Genomic DNA, 24,593 nt, shown 5'->3' on the forward strand with positions numbered 1-24,593 from the left:
AACATTATCCACTGATAAATAGCACCCTTGGTAAGTTGGACATTGTATTACTGTATTTATTGGCAGGTTTAGATACGTCTCATAAAAATATCAATAATTATTCATATAGATCAATAAAAAAAAAACTTATATTGTGATACAGTTTACAACCATATCGCCCAGCCATACTTCCTCTCGGTCATTTTGAAAATGTTCATGCCAACAAGCAGCAAACATGCCTGATAGAAAGCCCATCAAAGTAAAAATGTGCTAGCCCAAGGCTAATTTACATTGGATATGCCATATACATGCTACTGATCAGTGAATAGCATTAATATAGCGATTTCAACACCTCCAAATTTGGTAATCAAAACTACAACGAAGATGCATTTTCTAAACGTTTTAATAAAAAAATGCCCAATGTTTGACAATTGTTTGCGTTGATCATCGTTCGACTCAACAGTCCCGAGGATTATTTCTCTTTCTATTTATAAGAATACTCTTGCTTTGCCTCTGGTGCAACTGGATTATTACCCTTCTCCTTTTCACATTGTTGCACATATACAGGCTCTGCCATTTTGTATGCCAGGGGCAGCTTTGCAGAATGTAAAAGAAAACATTCATTATAACCTTTTCTATTTCCTGTGCAGCAACGCATATGTGCTTGGGGTATTTTACACGCCCACCATTGTTTTAGTCCCATTGCTTTAGGTCTCAACAGTGGCCAGGCTGATATGCACCGCCATACTGTATCCAGTGGCCCATGCATGTAAATAATGGCATTCTAGTTCCCCCGCAAAGATTATCATCTTCCCAACTAAGCAATATTCAAAGTGAGACAACCTTTAAAACAGACTGATGCTACTCTGTGCAACACCATACAATAATTAAGGAGAGTGAGGAGGGGAAGCCACACAGACACCAATTTTGTATGTTGCTACCAGTTCTTTTTTAAATTTGATGTTGATAACTTTCTTTAACAATGTGCTGGAACTCGCAACTTTTTGGGCCCAATGATGGGTTACTTGGCAATCACACCCAATACAAATGTGTGTGGGATTTCTTGTTTGGGCACTATATTCCACAGAATGATACTTAAACAGACTAATTTGTTACACGCAATGTTTGGCCGTACGATAAATGAGAATGTACACAAAAACCAGGGCCGAATCCTGACAACATTTTTCGTATACCGGTATTAATGAAGTACCATGATACTATCCATCCATCCATCCATTTTCTACCGCTTATTCCCTATACTAATGAAGTAAAAAAAAAAGATACTATGTCGTCTTTGAAAAATACCGGTATTGGTGACATGGCTGGTAATATGAGCCGAGGCACATGCCAGTCAACACACACTTACAAGCAGAAACAGAATGGAGACAGAAGAGAGAATGGACGTATTTTGGCTTGAAAACGAATGATAAATGTGCAGCAATGCATTGCAGAGTCCTCACTAGCTGAGTTGCTTGCGGCTACCGTGCCTCCACAGTGTTTTAGCTGCTTCTAAATCACTTGTCCTCGCCGCCATTGCAACAAATAAACTATGTTTCTGGAATCCCTTCTGGATGAGGAATAGATAAACAATTGCTTCACTAAACACCATAGGAGGACACAATAGCTAACCGCTAACAGCTAGCTAGCGCTCCTGTATGTAAACAAATGGGTGAATCTATACAAATATTGACTGTTAAGATACCAAGCACAAGAGCCATATATAGTTGATACTACAATGATTGCATCAATATGTGTTATTATCACAAAATCTTATGTCATTTTTGTTTTTGTTCATAGTCAAAGGAAACACAGGATGCTTTTTAAGTTAGGGCTGGTATAACACAGTTATACAGGTATATTTTAGAAAGAGGTATGTATTTGAGACAATATTGCCATACTGACATATAATATATTTTGATGCTGCCTTCGATAGTTACTACAGCCGTTTACCTGCGCGTCATGGAAATTTTTCACTTTGACATTTGCACAGGCCAGAAATTACATCCCATCAACACTCGTCGCGGGCATTCGCGATGCTTTGTTTTAATAATAATCTAAAGGGTCCGCCGCACGGGAAGGGTCTGGGGCACGTCCTGAGTCGCTACCGCGCATTGCAGACACTTACCCCCCACGACATTTGCCTTTGCACACAGCCGACGTGCCCGCAACATAATGTAGCTCCGGCGGCTGGTGGGGCCAGGCCGTCCTCTCTATTAACCATAGGTAACACACTCCAGTGAAAAGATTCAACAGAACAGCCATCATAAACTGCCGCTGGTAACTGCTAAAGCTAACAAATACAGCCCAGCTGAATCCCTCGCTGACGTCACACATCACTTGGCAACAGACACCGCCTTTTAAGGGCACACCCATGCCCACACACAGTGCTCTCATATGAAACTTTTCTCAACTGCACATGACATATATTTGAAGTTTTTTTCTTTTAGTAACGCATGAATTACTTTCCCTAGTATTTAGTTACATTTATTAAAGAGTAATTCCATTAGTAATTAAATTGCTTGTTAGGTTATGTAACAAGTAACTAAAATTAATTACTTTTAAAAGTAATTTTCAGAACACCGATAGTAACAGTAATGTGGTGTTGAGTTTAAACTTAACACTTTGCATGTTTTGTTTAAAATATCGATATGTATCGTATATATCCATTCTGCCTAAAAATACGGGGATATCAGTTTTGGGCCATATCGCCCAGCCCTACTTTAAGTATGAGTCTGATCAATTTATGACCCTGTAACTACTTGGTATTGGATAGATACCCATATTTGTGGTATTACCCACAATAATTTAAAGTTTTCAAACAGAAAAAAGTGCTTATTATATGTTAACAGAAGTGTAGATAGAACATGTTACAACATAAAGTACCAGACATTAACAGTAACTAAACGCGAGTAGATTAATAATCCATCCATCCATCCATTTTCTACCGTTTGTCCCTGATAATGATGACAAAATAATACAATTGGAAATGACACAATATTTTACTGCCGACGTCAGCAGCCAAATTAAGAGCCTTTTTAGCCTGCGTGCTTACTTACTACTAAAAGAGAAGTTGTCTAATATGTTCACTATGTCATTTAATGCCATTTCATTTTAATGTTCTAAAATTGTTGTATGAGTGCAACAAGAAACATAAACAAACTTAATGTGTCATAAGATTTTCTGTTAAAATAGAGTCAATCATGACATTGGTCCACCTCTTCCAATCGTGCCAAAAAAGGGTAAGTGAAAACTCGCCACAAAGTGCCAAACTTTGATGAGAAGTAGGCCCAAGATTAGCCTAGTTTGAGTACCGGTACATCCTAAATAAAATTAAACAAACGTATTCTGTACAGGGTCTGATGATGACAAAGTAGCTCTCAGCCTCTTTTACACAGAGGTTGCTCAACATTGTCTTCAAAGCAAGTCCACAAAACAACCCTTTGTTTACACAGAATCTTATCTAAGCCCACAAACTGCGGCCCCTTTTATACAGTATTTTCTTTCAAAACATGTGTGCCAACAACATCTGTGTTATGAATACTTGTGTTTTTGCTGTCCAATGTGCGATGTGCTGACCAAATCTACATCAAGGCCTAACAATGGAGCTAAAATAACTCTAAATTACTCCAGTGCAGTGTTTCATTCTGGGGACTCATCAATTCTTTGTTAAAATGTCAAATAGTCTAACATTGGTATTGTTATAGGTGCTGATGGTTGATGGGTTGACTCGCCAGACGTGGGTTCAGTCCCCACTTTGTGTGTAAAACATTGTCTATACAGTGGTACCTCAACCTACGAGTACCTTAAAATGCGATCCGTGTCTTGGTTTTTTTATGATTGACTTGGGAGTATAAGTTAAGTTCCGAGCTTCCACACCGCTAAGGAGCGTAGTAAAATTAAAACATTTGGTCTCCTCACTAGCATTAGCTTATAGCTACAGATCAACATATTTTAGTTCGCCATCCATGGGAACTGAGAATGATAGTATGACGGACAAGGCTAAGAAAAAGAAGCAAATCATATTCACTGAGTTTAAGAAAAAAATATTATCATGACCGACGGGCGGCCAACTTTGCGAGGAGCCTAACAATGCTAGTCCGCAGAATGAAAAACGTTTCTCATCTAAAAGTTTGTTTTCTCTTTTTAAAAGCCATGTCACATGTTACGATTGTGGTGTTTTGAGGGGCCAAGCATGGATTGAATTCATTTTAATTAATTTCATTGGGTGAGTCTGCTTTAAAGCCCCGCCTAAGAACCTTCAGTTTTGGTTGATTTTGGCGGTGCCAGTAGACCACAGCGGTAGTGTTTTGCCCGAAGGAAGACCACATTTCCCATGAAAACTAGCGCATATAGCGTCAAACTGACACGATAATACCACACTGATTCAGAATTACTGATCTAGTAGGAAACTCTGTATTTTATTTAAACTTTATATTTGCAGTTTGCAGTCATCGCATTGTTTTTTTCTTTATACAGTACTTTTGACACTGATCGTGTCAGTCACTACATTTCCATGTTTCAAATTAGTCTGATTTCTCAAATTGTTAATTTTTTTGCATTTTAATACCTACGTTTGAAGTCCAAGTTTCTATGCACTGTCTCTAATGAGACTTTTGGTCATTTCCAGTGTGCCTCCCATACACTGGGAGGCGCATATTTCCTTTTAGCGCGGTTAATTTGTTTATTTTCCGGTTGACCTACATGACATCACACTAGGCGCCTCTGGCTTCTAACAAGTTAAAGGCCTACTGAAACCCACTACTACCAACCACGCAGTCTGATAGTTTATATATCAATGATGAAATCTTAACATTGCAACACATGCCAATACAATAACTTATAAAGTGCAATTTTAAAATTCCTGCCACACTTCCGGTTGAAAAACTCCTTTGGATATGATTTATGCGCGTGACGTCACAAAAGCAACGGAAGTGGTTGGACCCCATCGGACCTGATAGAAAAGCCTCTTGTTTTCTTTGACAAAATTCCACAGTATTCTGGACATCTGTGTTGGTGAATCTTTTGCAATTTGTTTAATGAACAATGGAGACTGCAAAGAAGAACGTTGTAGGTGGGATTGATCGGTGTCTTAGCGGCTAAGTACAATACTGTAATACCCGTGATATTTGCATTAGTGTACTGTGTCTTTAAGGGTTTGGGGAACGTCTTACGAAGTAAGACCGACGGCAGAGAGTTTTTCAAATTAATTTTTGGACCGAGAATCATGAAAACAAAACTTATGAATGTCTCGGAGTTCACTCATAAAGCAGCAAAGGCTCTGTGGATTGATGGAATAATTTTAAATCCAAAAGAAAAGACCGTTCGTGTCCAGCCTGGATACTGTTCCTTGTAATTTGTAATATGTGCTTTATTCTCTTTCATATTTTGTTTGGGAGCCTGCATTAAGCTGGCATTCCACATTTCCTTAGTTACCTTATCAAATAAATCTCAGTTTCTACCATCGATGCACTTGAAAATGTTCCGTTCGTTTAATTTGAGAAACAAATAAACAGTCTCTTCTTCATTATAATTGTTGTAGTTTTTATTGAATGGTATCTGCTTCCGGGTTATATACCGCAAAAACCGCCTTTTAAAATCTGGTTTCCAAGTGCATAAACCAGGTGTGTTAGTCCGACTTTTCAAAAACTGAACACGATCAAATTAATGTGTTTCCATTGGCTGTAGGAGGCTTATTTAGAGCCGAGCTATTCGGGAAATCTGACTAATTTAGTGCATAAACCCGTACTGTATACGGAACTGCAAAATATCAAGCTGGTGGCTATTTATTGCTACCACGTAAATGTAGCTAACATTAGCATCATTTTGATTTGAGCTTCGAAAGTTACTTACAAGTACAGCAGGAACAGAGCCAAGGCAGCATCAATCGGAAATCCCTCCTCATCTATAAGCTCACGCCAGCGAGTGAAAGCCAAGCCAATGTTGATCCTTGATTGTCTTTTTATCCGGGTAGCCTCCCTTTTTCTTATTTTGGTCTCCTCAGTCAAAACTTCTCGTTTCTTTAATTGTTTAACAGCTTCTGCCATGGTATCAGTAATTGCACGCAAGTGTTCTTCTTTTAGTTTTCTGGCGACACACAGGCGTTTGCATTGATTTCCGTCTTTTTAACGAATGGGAAAGGGTGAGTGACGTATGCTGTAAAGCAAGTCAGCATATTTGTAGTTTTTTGTGTGGCAGGGCTACTGCCACCCTTCTTCTCCTGCTAAGTGCCAGTGAGAGCGATACAGACCCCCTCAGACCATAACAGGGGTGTCATTCAACTACCGGTAGTTGTAAGTGCTGCTTTAAAAGATGAGTATTCCAACTTACGAGCTTGGTCGTGGACAGCAATGTGCTCGTAGGTTGAGGTACCACCGTATGTGCCTTATGAGTGTAATCTGCCTTTCATCAACTACAGCTCATAACAACCTTGACCAAGATAAGTGGTTAAAAAAATGTATTGATAGATGGCATTGATATGGAGTGACATCATGCCATTTTGCTTGTTGACAACAAGCAAAACGCCACAGTTAATATGTCACGGAGCAATAGTTCTAGTAGGATATGCTGCAAACGTGTTTGGTGAGTTATTTTCCTAGAAACTGCCAGTTTTTTACTATTTTTACTACAATATGTCTATTTTTAAATAGTGACAAAGAACAACTTGGCGTGCCCAAAATAATTCACTTTGATTATGTATGGAAGGAAGAGTTACTCAAGTGTTGTCAGTGCCCTTGCATAATCACATGTGTTTCTTTTTCAAAGAACAGACAATGGAAACCTAATACTTCTCCTCACGCAGACACAAATGAGATCTGGGAGGTTCAGCAGCCAGGCCCAGGCCTCCATCGCAAGAAGACGAAATGACACTTTACATTGCAAATGTCACCTGAAAGTTCACAGACTCAACGCATGCATGCATTGGAGAGAAACAGGCTGTGATCCGTGAAAGGCCTCGTTTTGCGTGAAGAAGTGCATGTAAAATGTCAATTAATGAATGACAGAGTGCCTTATATGAAATTTTACCCCAGATGTATTCCTACTATTTTCCTGCTACGTAACTGATAATAATAATATGACACATTTTTTCAGGCATTTAAATGTCTCCCGTGGCGCACGGCATTGCTGCTTGTCTTGTAAGACAATAGTACTGAGTTGGTGTCCCGTTCAGAGTTAAGTTTAGCAAGTTCATGTTTTATGATTAATGTACTATTTTGCACACAAAATGTTATGAAATATTTATTTCTTATAAATTTCTTTTAGTACAATACATGCATCCAGTTACATGCATTCAAGTTTAATTACAAAAGAAAAAAATCATTTTACATAAAGTAAAGTGTGAAAAATGTTGTAATGGGGTGGAGGGGCTCCAAATAAAATTCTTCTTAGGATTCCAATTTAAGCAGGGGCAGCCCTGTGCTGCAGCTTGAGAGTAATTGAGAAAAATATGTACCTTTTAATCTTCCAACGCTGATTTCAAATTAGAAATGGTCACAGCTGATGAGGTGTTTAAAAAATTGAGCGCGCTCCACCCTAACAAGGCCACCGGCCTTGATAATATTCCCTCCAGATTCCTCAGGGACTCTGCCTCCATCATTGCCCCGATCATCACGCACATAATAAACCTATCAATTACACAAGGCCAAGTACCAAAAGATTTTAAGATAGCAAGAGTAACTCCCCTCTTTAAAAAAGGAAGCAAATTGGAACCTGGCAACTACCGACCTGTTTCTATTCTCAGCTCCATTTCGAAAGTAATGGAGAAAATAGTTTATGAACAGGTCGATAGTTACCTTGCCACTAATAAACTCATGTACAAATTCCAATCCGGCTTCAGAACTAACCACTCCACTGACACATGTCTTCTCTATCTGACCGACCACATCAAACATGAGGTGGACGTGGGCAAATACTGCGGCATGGTCATGCTGGACCTTGAGAAGGCCTTTGACACCGTTAACCACGCTATACTGTTGGATAAGCTCAGAGCAATCGGATTTAACAAAACCTCATGGAGCTGGATGCAATCTTACTTGGAGGGGAGGGAGCAGGTGGTAGAGGTGAACGGCACCGTGTCCCCCGCCCTCTCGGTGAGCTGTGGAGTCCCCCAAGGCAGTATATTGGGACCTTTACTGTTCCTAATATACATAAATGACATGTCATCGGCATGCGACTGTGAATTGCTTTTGTTTGCGGATGACTCTGCCCTGCTGGTATTCGGCAAGGACAAGTCACAGGTGGAGAAAATCCTCAGTGCTGAGCTGTGTAGAACTTGCACCTGGCTCGCTGACAACAAGCTATCCATACACTTGGGTAAAACAGAATCCATCGTGTTTGGGTCCCACATCAACCTTAAGAAAGTCAATGACTTCACCATAAAAGTGGGTGACATTGTTATCACCAGCAAAGATGAGGTCACCTACCTAGGTTCCATTCTAGAGGCTAACCTTTCCTGTGATAAAATGGCAACCAAGGTAATCAGAAAGGTTAACCAACGAACGAGATTTCTCTACAGAATCTCCTCTCTGGTCAACAAAAGCACCTTGAGGATTCTGGCGGGAACTCTCGTTCAACCCTTTTTCGATTACGCATGCACCTCCTGGTACCCTAGCACCTCCAAAACCCTCAAATCTAAACTCCAAACATCTCAGAACAAGCTAGTCAGGTTACTTCTAGACCTCCACCCCAGATCCCACCTCACTCCTACCCACTTCTCTAAAGTGGGCTGGCTCAAGGTGGAGGACAGAGTTAAACAACTTGCACTGAGCCTAGTCTATAAAATCCACTACACCTCCCTGATACCGAAGTACATGTCAAACTACTTCCTTAACGTAAATGACCGCCATAACCACAACACCAGGGGGAGCTCCACTAACCACGTTAAACCCAGATTCCGAAGTAACAAAGGTTTTAACTCATTCTCTTTCTCCCAACAGGTATAAAAGAAAGGGCATCTCTATCCTCCTTCAAAACCGCACTAAAAGTTCACCTCCAGGCAGCTACAACCCTAAACTAACACCCTCCCCGGATTGCTAATCATCAAATGTAAACAATCAAATGCAGATACTTTTTCTTATGCCTTCTGATCTCGCTCTCTCTCTCTCTCTCTCTCTCTCGCTCTCTTTCTCTCTCTCTCTCTCTATACGTCCACTACTTGCTGTCCATATCCTACCCCCCACCCCCTCCACACCCCTGATTGTAAATAATGTAAATAATTCAATGTGATTATCTTGTGTGATGACTGTATTATGATGATAGTATATATGATAGTATATATCTGTATCATGAATCAATTTAAGTGGACCCCGACTTAAACAAGTTGAAAAACTTATTCAGGTGTTACCATTTAGTGGTCAATTGTACGGAATATGTACTTCACTGTGCAACCTACTAATAACAGTCTCAATCAATCAATCAATCAATCAATGCTAAACTAAGGTAACTTCAGTTATGTCAGAATCAAAATAAATAATTTTTTCACACTAGGCCACCCGCACCTTGCTGGACTTGGGCTGAGCATTCATGCTTCGGGCGGTTTGCTTGTCATGTCACTTCTACACAACCACATTACTGCAATTTTGCTGAATTGTTGGATTATTTCCACTCTTACATTCCAGTTTTCCTTAAATGACATACCTTTATAACGCACACAAATGTAGTCATCGCGGGTGAGCGGAGCTTGGCTTTTAAAATATTTTGATTCTTTGTATTTTAGCAATATTATCAAATGTCCGGCTATCCTTAGGAACTTGTGAAGAACAATCGCTATAATATGACATGTGCTTGAGCATGTAAATTTGCTGTGTCCTCGCCAATCGTGCCAAACTTGAGCATGGGTCACAGAATTGTTACTAACCAAACATGCAAGAAACTATTCATACTATACCACCGGTTTGCTTGTCAAATCACCTTTATTCCTCGGACTCGCCAGTATGTCTACTTTGCAAGGTGGCAGTCGTCATTAATTACTTGCGAAAGGAGAGATTGCATTACGTCTTCATTATGCCCACAAACGTTAACGTTTGGGCTATTTTAAGTCTTTCTGTTAATTTCCATTACAAAATGTGTCAGTTATTAGAAATTTGTGAGTAGCCATCGCATTTTATAAATAGTTACGTCTAGGAATGATGTTTGATAAGTAATTATCGAGTTCGAGCCTATTATCGAATCCTCTTATCGAACCGATTCCTTATCGATTCTCTTATCGAATCCAGACAGGTTGTTGTATATGGAAAAAAACACAATATTTGGTTTAACAAAAGCTCACTTTTATTTTATAAGAAAAAAAATAAAATAAAATAAATAAATAAATATTGACTGTTACCCCCCTAAAAAAAATTAAAAAAAATAAATATTGACTGTTGTTACCCAAAGTATATTAAGTGAGATTTTTCAGAAAAACAAATATATACAGTAACACAAAAACAACCTGTCTCTGTGATCACTATAGGTGTATAAATAATAATATAGTGTTAAATAAAATCAGTCCCTTGGGCACAAAACTGAAAATACAGCTCTCCAAAAAGTGCACTTCTGCTGCTATTGGAACATACTAACTACACACACAGGCAGACAGCTAACAAACAATCCAAGACGTCTAATAAAGTTCCAAAGCAGATTAATCCATTTAGGCTCTTTATTGTTGTTGATCATGCTTTGTCTTTTCCTATCTTTACTTTTGTCTTGCACTGGACTGTTATTTTTATTTTTTTAAATTGTAATACACACAATGACAAATGTATAAGCTATGTGATTCAATTAACATACTGAAATGTAATACACAATATGTAAATATTAGCTTCACACAAATATACAATACTATCATCAAACAAATACTTCTGAGTGTTGAAACTATTTCGATGGTGGAAATACACGACTGGCAGCCATTTTAAGTCCTCAAAACATCCATTGAAAGAGTGCACATAAATCGTTTTTCAATAAACATCTTATTATCAAATTCAACCACTTTCCACCTTAATATTGAGTTACATAAACAAGTTAAACAGTTTACTTACAGACTTATCTTTTCCAAGGCTTATAAGAGCTAACACAACGTGTCTACTTCTCAATTGTCTCATGAACTGGACTAACATCGTCAACCCGGAAGTGCCCAAACTATTGACGCGTAGTATTTTCATATCGCCACAAGGTGTCAGTAAGAGTCTACAATCAAATGGGCATAACATTGCCCATTTGGGATTCGTTCCCAGGGATTCGAATAAAGAGCCAACTCTTTTTCTTTACTATAGTGGCCTCGATAACGGGAACCGGTTCTCAAAAAGGGATTCGAGTCCATGGAATCGGTTCTTTTCTTATCGAACAACCGTGAGAATCGGTTTCGAACATCATCCCTAGTTACGTGGCATGTGCATGTATTCGTGCTGTGCCCTGACTTTTTACGTATCTTTACATTTCTAGCCTTCACCCACTTCCTCCAATCATGCCAAAAGAGGGGAAGTGTGCACGAATCGGAACAATCACACTAGTTAAACTTGCCGTGCTTTAGGTGATAAAGCTGCCGTTTGTCATGGATAGGTGGCTGCCTACAAGCCTGTTTCGACTGCCGCACTCGTGTGATCGAGCTGCAAGCATTATATCCTGCCCTATTCTTGGTCGCACCATGTGATCTACGCCGCATTAATAAAATGTTATGTTACAAAAGCAGTGTTTGGAAAAGCGTATGATTTCACTTCAATATCGCAACCTTCAAAATACCCGTTTTGAAAGTCAGTCATCTTTATTTACCGAAATGGCAATTTTTGCAGATTTAATTTTTAATTAGAGATGTCCCGATCTCGGCCCCATGATTGGACGGGGGCCGATATTTGCCTTATTATTGATCAGCGGTAGGCTGATACGCAGTGGTGACCCAGTGTTTACATTGCTAAAGATTGGTCTCACGTGATATATTCCTCCAAAAAGGGATGCACGCTTAAGGAGACACAGTTACATTTCCATATTCCTTGTTACACACATGCAGGAGTCGCATAAATTCCAGGGAGGTGAGAGTCTTGCCAGAACTCCAGCTCGAATTTGAGAGCAAGAACGCATCTATCCAGAGTGCAAAACCACTTCTAGATACTAATCCCCACCATGATGGCGGGATTTTTTTTCCAAGTATATGAGGACTAATATAATAAATGGTCTGTATTTATATAGCGCTTTACTAGGGGTGTAACGGTATTATAAACGTTGTATTTCGGTTCAAAGTCTTCTCAATAATACCGTGATTTGTTACAGTATCAAATAGGGATGATGTTTGATAAGAAATTATCGAGTTCGAGTCTATTATCGAATCCTCTTATCGAACCGATTCCTTATCGATTCTCTTATCGAGTCCAGATAGGTTGTTGTATATGGAAAAAAACACACAATATTTGGTTTAACAAAAGCTCACTTTTATTATATAAGAAAACAATTTAATCTAATAAATAAATAAATATTGACTGTTACCCCCCTAAAAAAATAAAATAAAATAAATAAACATTGACTGTATATTAAGTGGGATTTTTCAGAAAAACAAATATATACAGTAACACAAAAACAACCTGTCTCTGTGATCACTATAGGTGTATAAATAATAATATAGTGTTAAATAAAATCAGTCCCTTGGGCACAAAACTGGAAATAATACAGCTCTCCAAAAAGTGCAATTCTGCTGCTATTTGACATAACTGTTTATGATGCTTTGACATTTTTGCACTTTAAAGAAAGAAAGAAAATTCTATGAAGAGAAAAGTTGTTTGCAAATGTGGTTACAATGCTAAAAAATGAAAAGTTAAAGCTAAAAAAAGAAATACACTTTATTGAGTTAACATTATTTCTTTATAGGGGGAAAGATGTTACGAGCTAGGGAATATAACAACTACACTACCCATCATGCAACGGGAGTGACGAGCATGCGCGGTAGCCCTGAAAAGTGTTGTTGCATGTCGTCACCCGTGAAAGTAAACGTCAAGAACTCAGCCAACACGCCTCGTCTCCATTATTTATAATTAGACAGACAACACATATACAGTGTGAAAAACAAAAGTTAAAAAAGGGAGATGTGTTGTATATATATGTAATAATAATAATAATAATACCTGGGATTTATATAGCGCTTTTCTAAGTACCCAAAGTCGCTTTACATGTTAAAAACCCATCATTCATTCACACCTGGTGGTGGTAAGCTACTTTCGTAGCCACAGCTGCCCTGGGGTAGACTGACGGAAGCGTGGCAGCCAATTTGCGCCTACGGCCCCTCCGACCACCACCTATCATTCATTCACCGGTGTGAGTGGCACCGGGGGCAAGGGTGAAGTGTCCTGCCCAAGGACACAACGGCATGGTAAGAGGCGGGGAGCGAACCTGCAACCCTCAGGTTTCTGACACGGGCGCTCTACCCACTACGCCATGCCGCCCTGTATGTGCTGCGGTTGCTTTAAGAACGTTGCGCCAGCTGCCATAAAAGAGGTGCGTTGCTAGCCTGGTTGCTATGTTTCCGGTGGGTGGTAAAAGTGTTCTTCATGAGTTTGTACCCTGCTCAAATCTCTCAGTAAAGTTATTCATTGGATTATACCTTTTGTTTTGAACTTTATTACACCTTGGAGCGCTTTTTCCCGTCCATTGTTTTCCTGATTTCGCTATCTGCGCCTAATGACTGAGCTACGTGACTGATTTATTGTGATGTCACACGGAGCATTTCTGGTCGGGACGGGATTCCAACTCTTTTCTTTACTATAGTGGTCTCGATAACGGGTACCGGTTCTCAAAAAGGGATTCGAGTCCGAGGACTCGGTTATTTTCTTATCGAACAACCGGGTTAAACCGGTTTTGAGTATCATCCCTAGTATCAAACAAAAACTTGGTTGATTGTAGTTTGTTTCTGGCGTCTTAGCGTTGGCCTCGTCTGTGAATAAACTACATCTCCCAGAATCCTCTGCGCAGGTGTGGCGTTGAACGCCGTAAGCAGGAAGTGAAGTGTGTTCGTACTCGTCGTAGATAAAAGGAATAGTTTTTTTGACATTATATCTGTCTATAACCGGTCGAGTTATGTTGCTAACAAACAGACAAACAAACCCTGGAGAAAACATAACCTCTTTGGTGGAGGTAAGAAAGTCTGCGTTCTGCAAAGCTAAGCGTGCCACTTTCGTTTCAAGCGTTTCCAAGGAAACACAGAGCCCGCCGGCTTAGTCACACCGCAGAGTGGGAAATCACCCCCAAAAAATGTTCAACACGGGACATACAAGTAAACTAAAAAGTTATCTGATCTCAATCCATCCATTTTTATAGCGCTTGTCTCTCCATGCCGCAGGGGAGGGGGGGCTGAAGCCTATTCCACAAGTCGCCAATTCATAAACCGTCACACAGAAAATATATTTTAAGCCAGCGAAGCCAAACATCTGTTTGTGGAGTATTTACATTATTAAAAGCTATATTGTTAGTTTAATTTTCTAAGAAAAAACTTTTTCCAGACTGAAAATAAAAAATGACCACTGTAGAACACACTGCTTCCATAATATGAAAGTTGAAAGACACTAAATTGTACATCCTGTGATGAGGTGGCGACTTGTCCAGGGTGTACCCCGCCTTCCACCCGAATGCAGCTTGGATAGGCTCCAGCACCCCTGTGAACCCGAGAGGGACAAGTGGTAGAAAATGGATGGATGGATGTACTTGTTACACTGGATGTTTTACATTGTTACTTTAAAGACATCAACTTTAAGTTATTATTTTAATATTTGCTCGAAACGGTCAATGTTCCTGCACAATTATTTGCACTTAGAAATACTTGTTTTTAGTAATAAATGACTAAAACATTTTAACATTATGTTTGTGTTTAATTACAGAAAGTCTGTTTATCCTAAACATTCCAGACACTTCATTTTATACACTATGACATATACCGCAATAATATCGTACCATGGCCTTAGTACCGTGATAATATCAAACAGTGAGATTTGATACCGTTACATCCCTACGCTTTACTCTACCTGGAATGATACTCAAAGCGCTTTACATTATACGTCACATTCACCCACACTGATGGCAGAATCTGCCATGAAAGGCGCAAACCACGACCCATTTGGAGCAAGGGTGAAGTGTCTTGCCCAAGGACACAACGGCCGTGACTCGGATGGCGGAAGCTGGAATCGATCCTGGAACCCTCAAATTGCTGGCACGGCCACTCCACCATCTGTGCCACGCCGCCCCCAACTAGACTTGAGGAAAAGGAATGGCTAAGCATGCTACACACACACTGAGCAGGACGACACAAGAAGCTAACCGCTAAAGCTTCAATGTAAAGTAGGGGTAACTGATTCAGATGTTGACACTATCGATACCTAGTTAAGAACAGTATTAATATATAAACTATACTAAAGTGATTTGATCGATATTTTTCTAATTCTTATTTTTTTTAAATCATTGTTTTGTTGTTTTTATTATTGTTTACAAGCTCGGTGAGTAAGTCTCTGGATACAGGAAGGCTCTGAGGGCAAAATGGGAGCAAGTAGTAGTTTTTGCTTTTGTTTAGTTATTGTCTATTTGCCATTTTATTTTGTTAAAAACATTAATTCAATACCAAAACTTTAATAAATCATCTGATTTATAACAATACTAGCACACTTTAACGTTAATAAGATAAGCTTTACAAAAAATATTGTGTTTACTTAAGTTACATGCTCTAAAACATTTTCAGATCTATAGGGACTCGAAATCGGATCGGATCTGAGACCAAAAAATCGAAAAACGTTTATCGGGACATCCTTAGCTCTAATTGTGATAAATATAGGAATTATTTGGTTAAATATGTTCTTTTAAACCACAATAGGTAATATATGCTAGCCCTTGGTGGTCTTGAATGTTTTGGGTTAGAACGTTTTAATTTAAAACCAGCTTTAAGTGGGCACAAGCATGGTACAATTGTTGAGTAGGCCTATACTTCCTGCAGTGAGTGCCACGAAATATGCTCCAAAGGATTGTTTTTTTCTGGGGAGTAGCGGAGGCCCCAATTGTATTATATTTTCTAAGGCCCCATTTACACCAAGGCCATGTCTACACTAAGTCGGATAACCCCTTAAACGAATAATTATTTAGCCTAAGCCCCGTTTCAGCCTCACTAAACCATCGTTTAAGGTCCCCCTCCTCGGACAAATTTTTACACGGGTAAGTCAGCCGTGTATTTCTTGAATCTCCGGCACTGAGCTTTGTATGGACTCATTGATCGTTTACAAACTGAGTTCGGAGAGGAAGTGACGCCAGAAAGACCCTGCCCACACAGGAAGTGACTCTAGAAAGACCGCGCCACAGCGAGCTTCATAACAACCGAAGCTAAAAAGATGAAGGCGAGTCATCCAGGCATGCCATGTTTCTCCTTCTTCTACATGTACAGACGCTTGTGGAAATCACACATGAATATCTTTAGTGAAGGAAACGCGCGATTGCAGCTTTTTCGGATACAACACTTCTCAAACAAGAGTACTTTCGCAGCTCTGATTCTATTTACCGAAAAACTTTGTCCCTTCCTCCCGTGGATGTGATACAGGCAGTGTGTGACCAACAATATTGCTTTATGGATGTGACTGTGAAATAACTCCGCCATTAGCGCACAGCTTAAAGATGGAACCATCTCCTCGTGTCCCAAACAACTGCTGGAAGATGAAGATCCGGTCCCTTTTTTTATTTTGGGTGGCCCAGCTTATCCCCTGACGCCATATCTCACGAAAGAAGACCCCAACGGCGGAGTCCACCCACAACAACGGTTATATATATATTTAGATCGCTAGGTTAATTGTTGTAAAATCGCACTGTCTACTTTCTCATGTCGATTAAAGATTTTAGTAATTTATGATGGCTCAGGTGTGATTCACTACAATAGGGCCAAACAGCACATTGGAGTCCAGTTCATTGAAATACCACAACACTGGATATTGTTCAAAGGAGATACATTGTAATTTAAAAACTTGCACACAAAACACAGCAAACAAATGTAAAATGCACAGCAAACTATTTATAATATAGCTCTTTCAAACAACAACTTCACAGTGAAGTAAAGTCATCTACTGGAGAGTTTGGAGCAGATGGACGCTCAGGTGGATTTTTTTTTTTTAAATGTTCTGCGCATGCATACTAGGTCGTGTTGCGCCGGCAGACAGAGGGGAGTGGGGGTCTTAAACGGTGGCATTGTTGTGTGTGGACACGGATAAGGTTAGGTGGGATTTACCCTGGATAACCTTATCAGGGTTATCCAGGGTAAATCCCACCTAACCTTATCCTTGTCCACACCGACCTAATAAGCATGCGCGGAAAATGTGAACGTTATAGTCACCTCCAGTGTTGCTTTGTGTGTAAGTTCTTAAATGTAACTTATCTGAACAATATCCAGTGTTGTGGTATTTCAATTAACTGGAATCCAGTGTGCTGTGGGGCCCTATTGTGGTGAATCACACCTGAGACATCATATATAAATCAAATCTTTATTGGACACGAAAGTACACAATGTGACAAAGAACATTTGACAACAATCAATCTAGGGATGTAAATATCTGGTCAGGACACTCATCATTCTTTTGCCTTCACCTTCATTGTCCATTAATTTTTGGTGACTTTATATACTTTGGACCTAGACGTTGAGTCCGCGACATGCATGGCGGACAATAACTGATACAGTCTGCTTTGCCAGTCCAAAAGCATTCGCCGTTTTCTATGGTTAGTCTTCCCTCGACGGCCAGGTAATACAAAGCAAACGCTACCTTTTTTATCACATCCACAGGAGACCGCATTCTCGTTGAATCTCCTTCGACAAATGGACAAAGTTTTTCGGTAAGTGGAATCACAGCTGACCTGGACATTCAAAAGTTCTCTTGCTGTCGGTTGTATCCGAAATAGCTGCAATCGCTTTCTCTTAAGGCAGGGGTGTCAAACTCAAATACAGAGTGGGACAAAATTTAAACTGAACAAAGCCGCGGGCCATGGTTGAACAAATTAACCTTTTAATAGGGAACCAAACAAGTTTTGCATTGAATATTGAACAAGCAAGGCTTATATAACTTTATAGTGACATGCAAAATCGAGTTTCAAATAATAATAATAATAATAATAAAAAAATATCAATGGCATATCAAATACAGTTTAAATAAAAATGTAATGCCTCTTTTCTATTTGCAGCCTTCTGAGGTAAATATCAACATTAACTTAAACTTGTTTATACGGCCACCCTCAGTGTAACCTGTATCGCTGTTGATCAAGTATGCATTGCATTCACTTGTGTGTGCGTGCAGAAGCCGCACATATTATGTGACTGGGCCAGCACTCGTTGGACTGGATGAAAAGCAGACGTGACGATTTTCGGGAGGGGCACTGAAATTTGGGAGTCTCCCGGGAGGGTTGGCAAGTATGAGAATTAGCGGTGAATGCGGTGTTACCGCGGCACCGCCGCTGTATATAATCGGCGGGCCAGCTCTAGTGTTAATTTGATATCGCCTCAAGGGCCAAGTGAATTTACACGGCGGGCCAATTTTGGCCCGCAGGCCAGAGTTTGACACCCATGTTTTAAGGTATTCATGTGTGATTTCCACGAGCGTCTCGACAGAAACACGGGCATGTCTGGATGACTCGCCTTCATATTTCCAGTGTTTACCTCCGAGTTACGAAACCGCTTTATTATGAAGCTGGCGGTGGCGCATTCTTTCTGACGTCACTTCCGGTGTGGGGTGCGGTCTTTCTGGCGTCACTTCCTCTCCGGACTCAGTTTGTAAACGATCAATGAGTCCATACAAAGCTAAGAGCCGGAGATTCAAGAAACACACGGCGCACTTACCAGTGTAAAAAATTGTCAGAGGAGGAAAACCTTAAACGCTGGTTTAGTGAGGCTGAAACGGGGCTTAGGCTAAATAATTATTCGTTTAAGGGGTTATCCGGCTTAGTGTAGACATAACCTAAGGGGGGTGCGCGCTGCAAACATTTCCCATGGTTACAGTAAAGAGGGGAAAATGCAATCAGACAAACATAATTCTGGGTATAATTACATTTGCATGCTAGAGCGATGACTCTTAGGAGTGTTTATACCGGTTTCAAAGTGTCAATGTAAACAGTATCCACAGGATTCTCATTTCTGGGAATAAAGCTTTTTTGGGAGGGGTGGGGCATATTCCGTTTCCAGAAGAAAAAACGCACCAAAAGCAAACTTTGCAAAAATAAAAGAAGCCAAAAAGGCAGCGACGAGGGGTGGGGGGGTTATTTTGTCATTTCCCAACTACTATCCCCCCCACCCCCCACTTCGACGCTACAGCACCCACACACAAGTTGCTCTTCACCGGGGACTTTTTCCAAGAAGAGTCCGTCAAGCCTCGTCCACATCCTGCCTGTGTGTGAAGCGACCTACACACACACACTACAAACACCAACGTCCGTCGCTAAACAACCGACCGTTCCGCACCCAGCCATGTCCAGACGGACATGGAAGCTGGTTTTAACCCATTAACAAGTAAAAGTTCAACAGAAGTGGCCTCTCAAGGACACTGCCCTGTCAATCAGCCCCTCCGCGGCGACGCGCTCGGGTCGCTAGCGAGTTAAAATGGTGGGGGGGGGGGGGGAGAAAAAAAAAAGCAAGAAAAAAAAGCGGGAAAGACTTTTACCTTTTTGCTGTTTCTGTTGGTAAAGCCGCTGTACGGGTTGATTCCTGCCCTTGGCGGTACGGAGAGCAGCATTTTTCTCGGCGCTATGTCCGGAGCGGCGAGCACTGCCCAGGCTGCCAGCTGACGTAAGCAGCTGGGGAAGTGAGAGCCTGGAGTCCCGCTGCTTGACTGAGAGTGGTGCTGCTGCCACAGCACTCAGGCCGGGAGAGACTGGAGACTGGAGGGGGATGGACGGACGGACGGTGTGGTCGACGCCCCCACACTTGGGTCGCCTTCGCACGGCTCCAGGTGCTCTCTGCTTCAGGTAGGAAATACGGTGCGTCCAAACTAAATTGGGGGCCGAAGCAGACTATTATTAGGACATACATAATTAGTAATAGTAAGTACAAATAAAATGTATCTATTGGGGTGCTCAAGAAAATCAATTAACATCCAAATCGCGATCTTCATTTATTCCAAATAAAAATCGATTCATAACTTTCAAAGAATCCATTTGATTTTTTAGATTTTTATTGATATCATTATTATTAATGTTGATACTGTTTCTTTTATAGATTTTTGTTTTTGTAATATAAAAAAAATAATGACTTTGTTCTTGATTTAGACCAGTGGTCCCCAAACTACGGCCCGCGGCGGGATCCGGCCCTCTAGCGTCCAAAATCCGGCCCGCGGGAAATCCATCCATTTTCTACCGCTTGTCCCTTTCAGGGTGGCGGGGGGTGCTGGAGCCTATCTCAGCTGCATTCGGACGGAAGGCGGTGTACACCCTGGACAAGTCGCCACCATACTTGCCAACCTTCCCGATTTTCCCGGGAGACTCCCGAATTTCAGTGCCCCTCCCGAAAATCTCCCGGGGCAACCATTCTCCCGAATTTCTCCCGATTTTCACCCGGACAACAATATTGGGGGCGTGCCTTAAAGACACTGTCTTTAACGTCCTCTACAACCTGTCGTAACGTTCACTTTTCCACCATTCAAACAGCGTGCCGACCCAGTCACATAATATATGCGGCTGTAAAACACACATGAGTAACTGCAAGGCATACTTGATCAACAGCCATACAGGTCACACTGAGGGTGACCGTATAAACAACTTTAACACTGTTACAAATATGCTCCACACTGTGAACCCACACCAAACAAGAATGAAACACAATTCGGGAGAACATCCGCACCGTAACACAACATAAACACAACATAACAAATTCCCAAAATCCCTTGCAGCACTAACTCTTCCAGGACGCTACAATATATACAACCTCGCTACCACCAAACCCCGCCCACCTCAACACCCCCCCCACATCTCCCGAATTCGGAGGTCTCAAGGTTGGCAAGTATGGTCGCCACCTCATCGCAGATATCAATCAATCAATCAATGTTTATTTATATAGCCCTAAATCACAAGTGTCTCAAAGGGCTGTACGAGCCACAACGACATCCTCGGTACAGGGCCCACATACGGGCAAGGAAAACTCACCCCAGTGGGACGTCAAAGTGAATGACTATGACAAACCTTGGAGAGGACCGCATATGTGGGTAACCCCCCCCCTAGGGGATATAGACAACATTAACATTCACACACTAGGGACAATTTTAGTGTTGCCAATCAATCTATCCCCAGGTGCATGTTTTTGGTCCAAAGTTAAAAAAAAAAAAAGGTGCTCTCTGCTTCAGGTAGGAAATACGGTGGCCGACAGGGCAAACCAGGGCCGTCCAAACTAAATTGGGGGCCTAAGCAGAATAGTATTTGGAGATAAATAATTAGTAAGTACAAATAAAATGTATCTATTGGGGTGCTCAAGAAAATCAAATAACATCCAAATTGCAACTTTCAATTATTCCAAATAAAAATCGATTCATAACTTTCTAAGAATCCATTTGAATTTTTTTTTATTGATACCATTATTATTAATATTGATACTGTTTATTTTATAGATTTTTCTTTTTTTAGTATAAAAAAATAAAGACTTTGTTCTTGATTTAGACCAGGGGTCCCCAAACTACGGCTCGCGGGCAGGATCCGGCCCGCTAGCGTCCAAAATCCGGCCCGCGGGAAATCCATCCATTTTCAGGGTGGCGGGGGGTGCTGGAGCCTATCTCAGCTGCATTCGGACGGAAGGCGGGGGACACCCTGGACAAGTCGCCACTTCATCGCAGATACAGACAACATTGACATTCACACACTAGGGCCAATTTTAGTGTTGCCAATCAATCTATGGATGTTTTTGGTCCAAAGTAAAAAATAAAAAAAAGGTGCTCTCTGCTTCAGGTAGGAAATACGGTGGCCGACAGGGCAAACCAGGGCCGTCCAAACTAAATTGGGGGCCTAAGCAGAATAGTATTTGGAGATAAATAATTAGTAAGTACAAATAAAATGTATCTATTGGGGTGCTCAAGAAAATCAAATAACATCCAAATTGCAACTTTCAATTATTCCAAATAAAAATCGATTCATAACTTTCTAAGAATCCATTTGAATTTTTTTTTTATTGATACCATTATTATTAATATTGATACTGTTTATTTTATAGATTTTTCTTTTTTTAGTATAAAAAAATAAAGACTTTGTTCTTGATTTAGACCAGGGGTCCCCAAACTACGGCCCGCGGGCAGGATCCGGCCCGCTAGCGTCCAAAATCCGGCCCGCGGGAAATCCATCCATTTTCAGGGTGGCGGGGGGTGCTGGAGCCTATCTCAGCTGCAGTCGGACGGAAGGCGGGGGACACCCTGGACAAGTCGCCACTTCATCGCAGATACAGACAACATTCACATTCACATTCACACACTAGGGCCAATTTTAGTGTTGCCAATCAATCTATGGATGTTTTTGGTCCAAAGTAAAAAAAAAAAAAAAGGTGCTCTCTGCTTCAGGTAGGACATACGGTGGCCGACAGGGCAAACCAGGGCCGTCCAAACTAAATTGGGGGCCTAAGCAGAATAGTATTTGGAGATAAATAATTAGTAAGTACAAATAAAATGTATCTATTGGGGTGCTCAAGAAAATCAAATAACATCAAAATCGCGATTTTCATTTATTCCAAATAAAAATCGATTCATAACTTTCAAAAAATCCATTTGAAAAATTGTTTTTTATTGATATTATTATTATTAATATTGATACTGTTTCTTTTATAGATGTTTTCTTTTTCTTTATTTAGTACAAAAAAATAATGACTTTGTTCTTGATTTAGACCAGGGGTCCCCAAACTACGGCCCGCGGGCAGGATCCGGCCCGCGGGAAGTCCATCCATTTCCTACCGCTTGTCCATTTCGGGGTCGCGGGGGGGGGGGGGGGGGGGTGCTGGAGCCTATCTCAGCTGCATTCAGGCGGAAGGCGGGGGACACCCTGGACAAGTTGCAACCTCATCACAGGGCCAACACAGATAGACAGACAACATTCACACTCACATTCATGGGGACGGCGTGGCGAAGTTGGTAGAGTGGCCGTGCCAGCAATCGGAAGGTTGCTGGTTACTGGGGTTCAATCCCCACCTTCTACCATCCTAGTCACGTCCGTTGTGTCCTTGGGCATGACACTTCACCCTTGCTCCTGATGGCTACTGGTTAGTGCCTTGCATGGCAGCTCCCGCCATCAGTGTGTGAATGTGTGTGTGAATGGGTGAATGTGGAAATACTGTCAAAGCGCTTTGAGTACCTTGAAGGTAGAAAAGCGCTATACAAGTATAACCCATTTATCATTATTTATTATATCATTCACACACTAGGGCCAATTTTAGTGTTGCCAATCAATCTATCCGCAGATGCATGTTTTATGGTCCAAAGTTAAAAAAAAAAAAAAAGGTGCTCTCTGCTTCAGGTAGGAAAAACGGTGGCCGACAGGGCAAACCAGGGCCGTCCAAACTAAATTGGGGGCCTTAGCAGAGTATTATTTGGAGATAAATAATTAGTAAGTACAAATAAAATTTATCTATCGGGGTGCTCAAGAAAACCAATTAACATCCAAATAGCGATTTTTATTTATTCCAAATAAAAATCGATTCATAACTTTCTAAGAATCCATTTGAAAATAAAAATGAAAGACTTAATTTTTGGATTAAAACATTGAAGAATTGTTATTGATATTATTATTATTAATATTGATACTGTTTATTTTATAGATTTTTTTTCTTTTTTTAATATAAAAAAATATTGACTTTGTTCTTGATTTAGACCAGGGGTGTCAAACGTAAGGCCGGAGGGCTGGATCAGGCCCGCTAACAGGTTTTATCCTGTCCGCGGGATGAGTTTGCTAAGTATAAAAATGAGCTGAAATTTTTGAATGAAAGAAACTGCTGTTCTAAATGTGTCCACTAGATGTCGCAATAGAAATTTTTTGTATCTTTGTAGATTATGCTACATATGTAAAAAAAAGAAAAGAAAAGTGCACCAGTTGAGGAAAATGAGCAAACTACATAAATAACATCCTGTAATTTGATATTTATATTATCTTGATAGATTGAAAATCAACACCAATGAGTTGAATGATGAACATTATCACATAATTTATTCAGAAAATACGACAAATAAAGATGGAATACTATTGACCGCAATATGTAAGTGTAAAAAAACCCCAACAACATTATGAGTTGTACATTTGCAGAATGTGCTCGTTCTATTTTTAAACAAAGAAAACAATCTAAAGTTTTCTTTATTTTTAAGTTATTGTGCCGTGATTTTACCAGTCCGGCCCAGTAGCTTTTTCTCTATGTGGCCCCCGATCTAAAATGAGTTTGACACCCCTGATTTAGACCTTTCGGATCCTAAGTTCAGTACAGTTCAGTTCAAATCCCAGCCGAGTCATACCAAAGACTATAAAAATGGGACCCATTACCTCCCTGCTTGGGCACTCAGCATCAAGGGTTGGAGTTGGGGGTTAAATCACCAAAATGATTCCCGGGCGCGGCACCGCTGCTGCCCACTGCTCCCCAAGGGGATGGGTCAAATGCAGAGGACAAATTTCACCACATCTAGTGTGTGTGTGACAATCATTGGTACTTT

At 40.6% G+C, this 24,593-nt stretch overlaps 1 protein-coding gene across 5 annotated transcripts in view; it reads right to left on the reverse strand.

The window, feature by feature from the left end:
• Positions 1-19,855, reverse strand: part of LOC133650695 (RNA-binding motif, single-stranded-interacting protein 2-like) — a 124,299-nt gene extending 104,444 nt beyond the window's left edge. Inside the window, exon 1 of one of the 5 annotated variants that reach the window (XM_062048273.1) lies at positions 19,596-19,855. In XM_062048273.1, the coding sequence (XP_061904257.1) occupies positions 19,596-19,667 (72 nt within the window). In that variant the 5' untranslated portion in view covers positions 19,668-19,855. The remainder of the gene's footprint in view (positions 1-19,595) is intronic. The other 4 variants (XM_062048264.1, XM_062048257.1, XM_062048249.1 and 1 more) reach the window with 4 other exon arrangements.
• Between the last annotated feature and the right edge of the window lie 4,738 nt (positions 19,856-24,593).

This window comes from Entelurus aequoreus, linkage group LG01 (assembly GCF_033978785.1).
Source record: "Entelurus aequoreus isolate RoL-2023_Sb linkage group LG01, RoL_Eaeq_v1.1, whole genome shotgun sequence".
Classification (NCBI taxonomy): Eukaryota; Metazoa; Chordata; class Actinopteri; order Syngnathiformes; family Syngnathidae; genus Entelurus; species Entelurus aequoreus.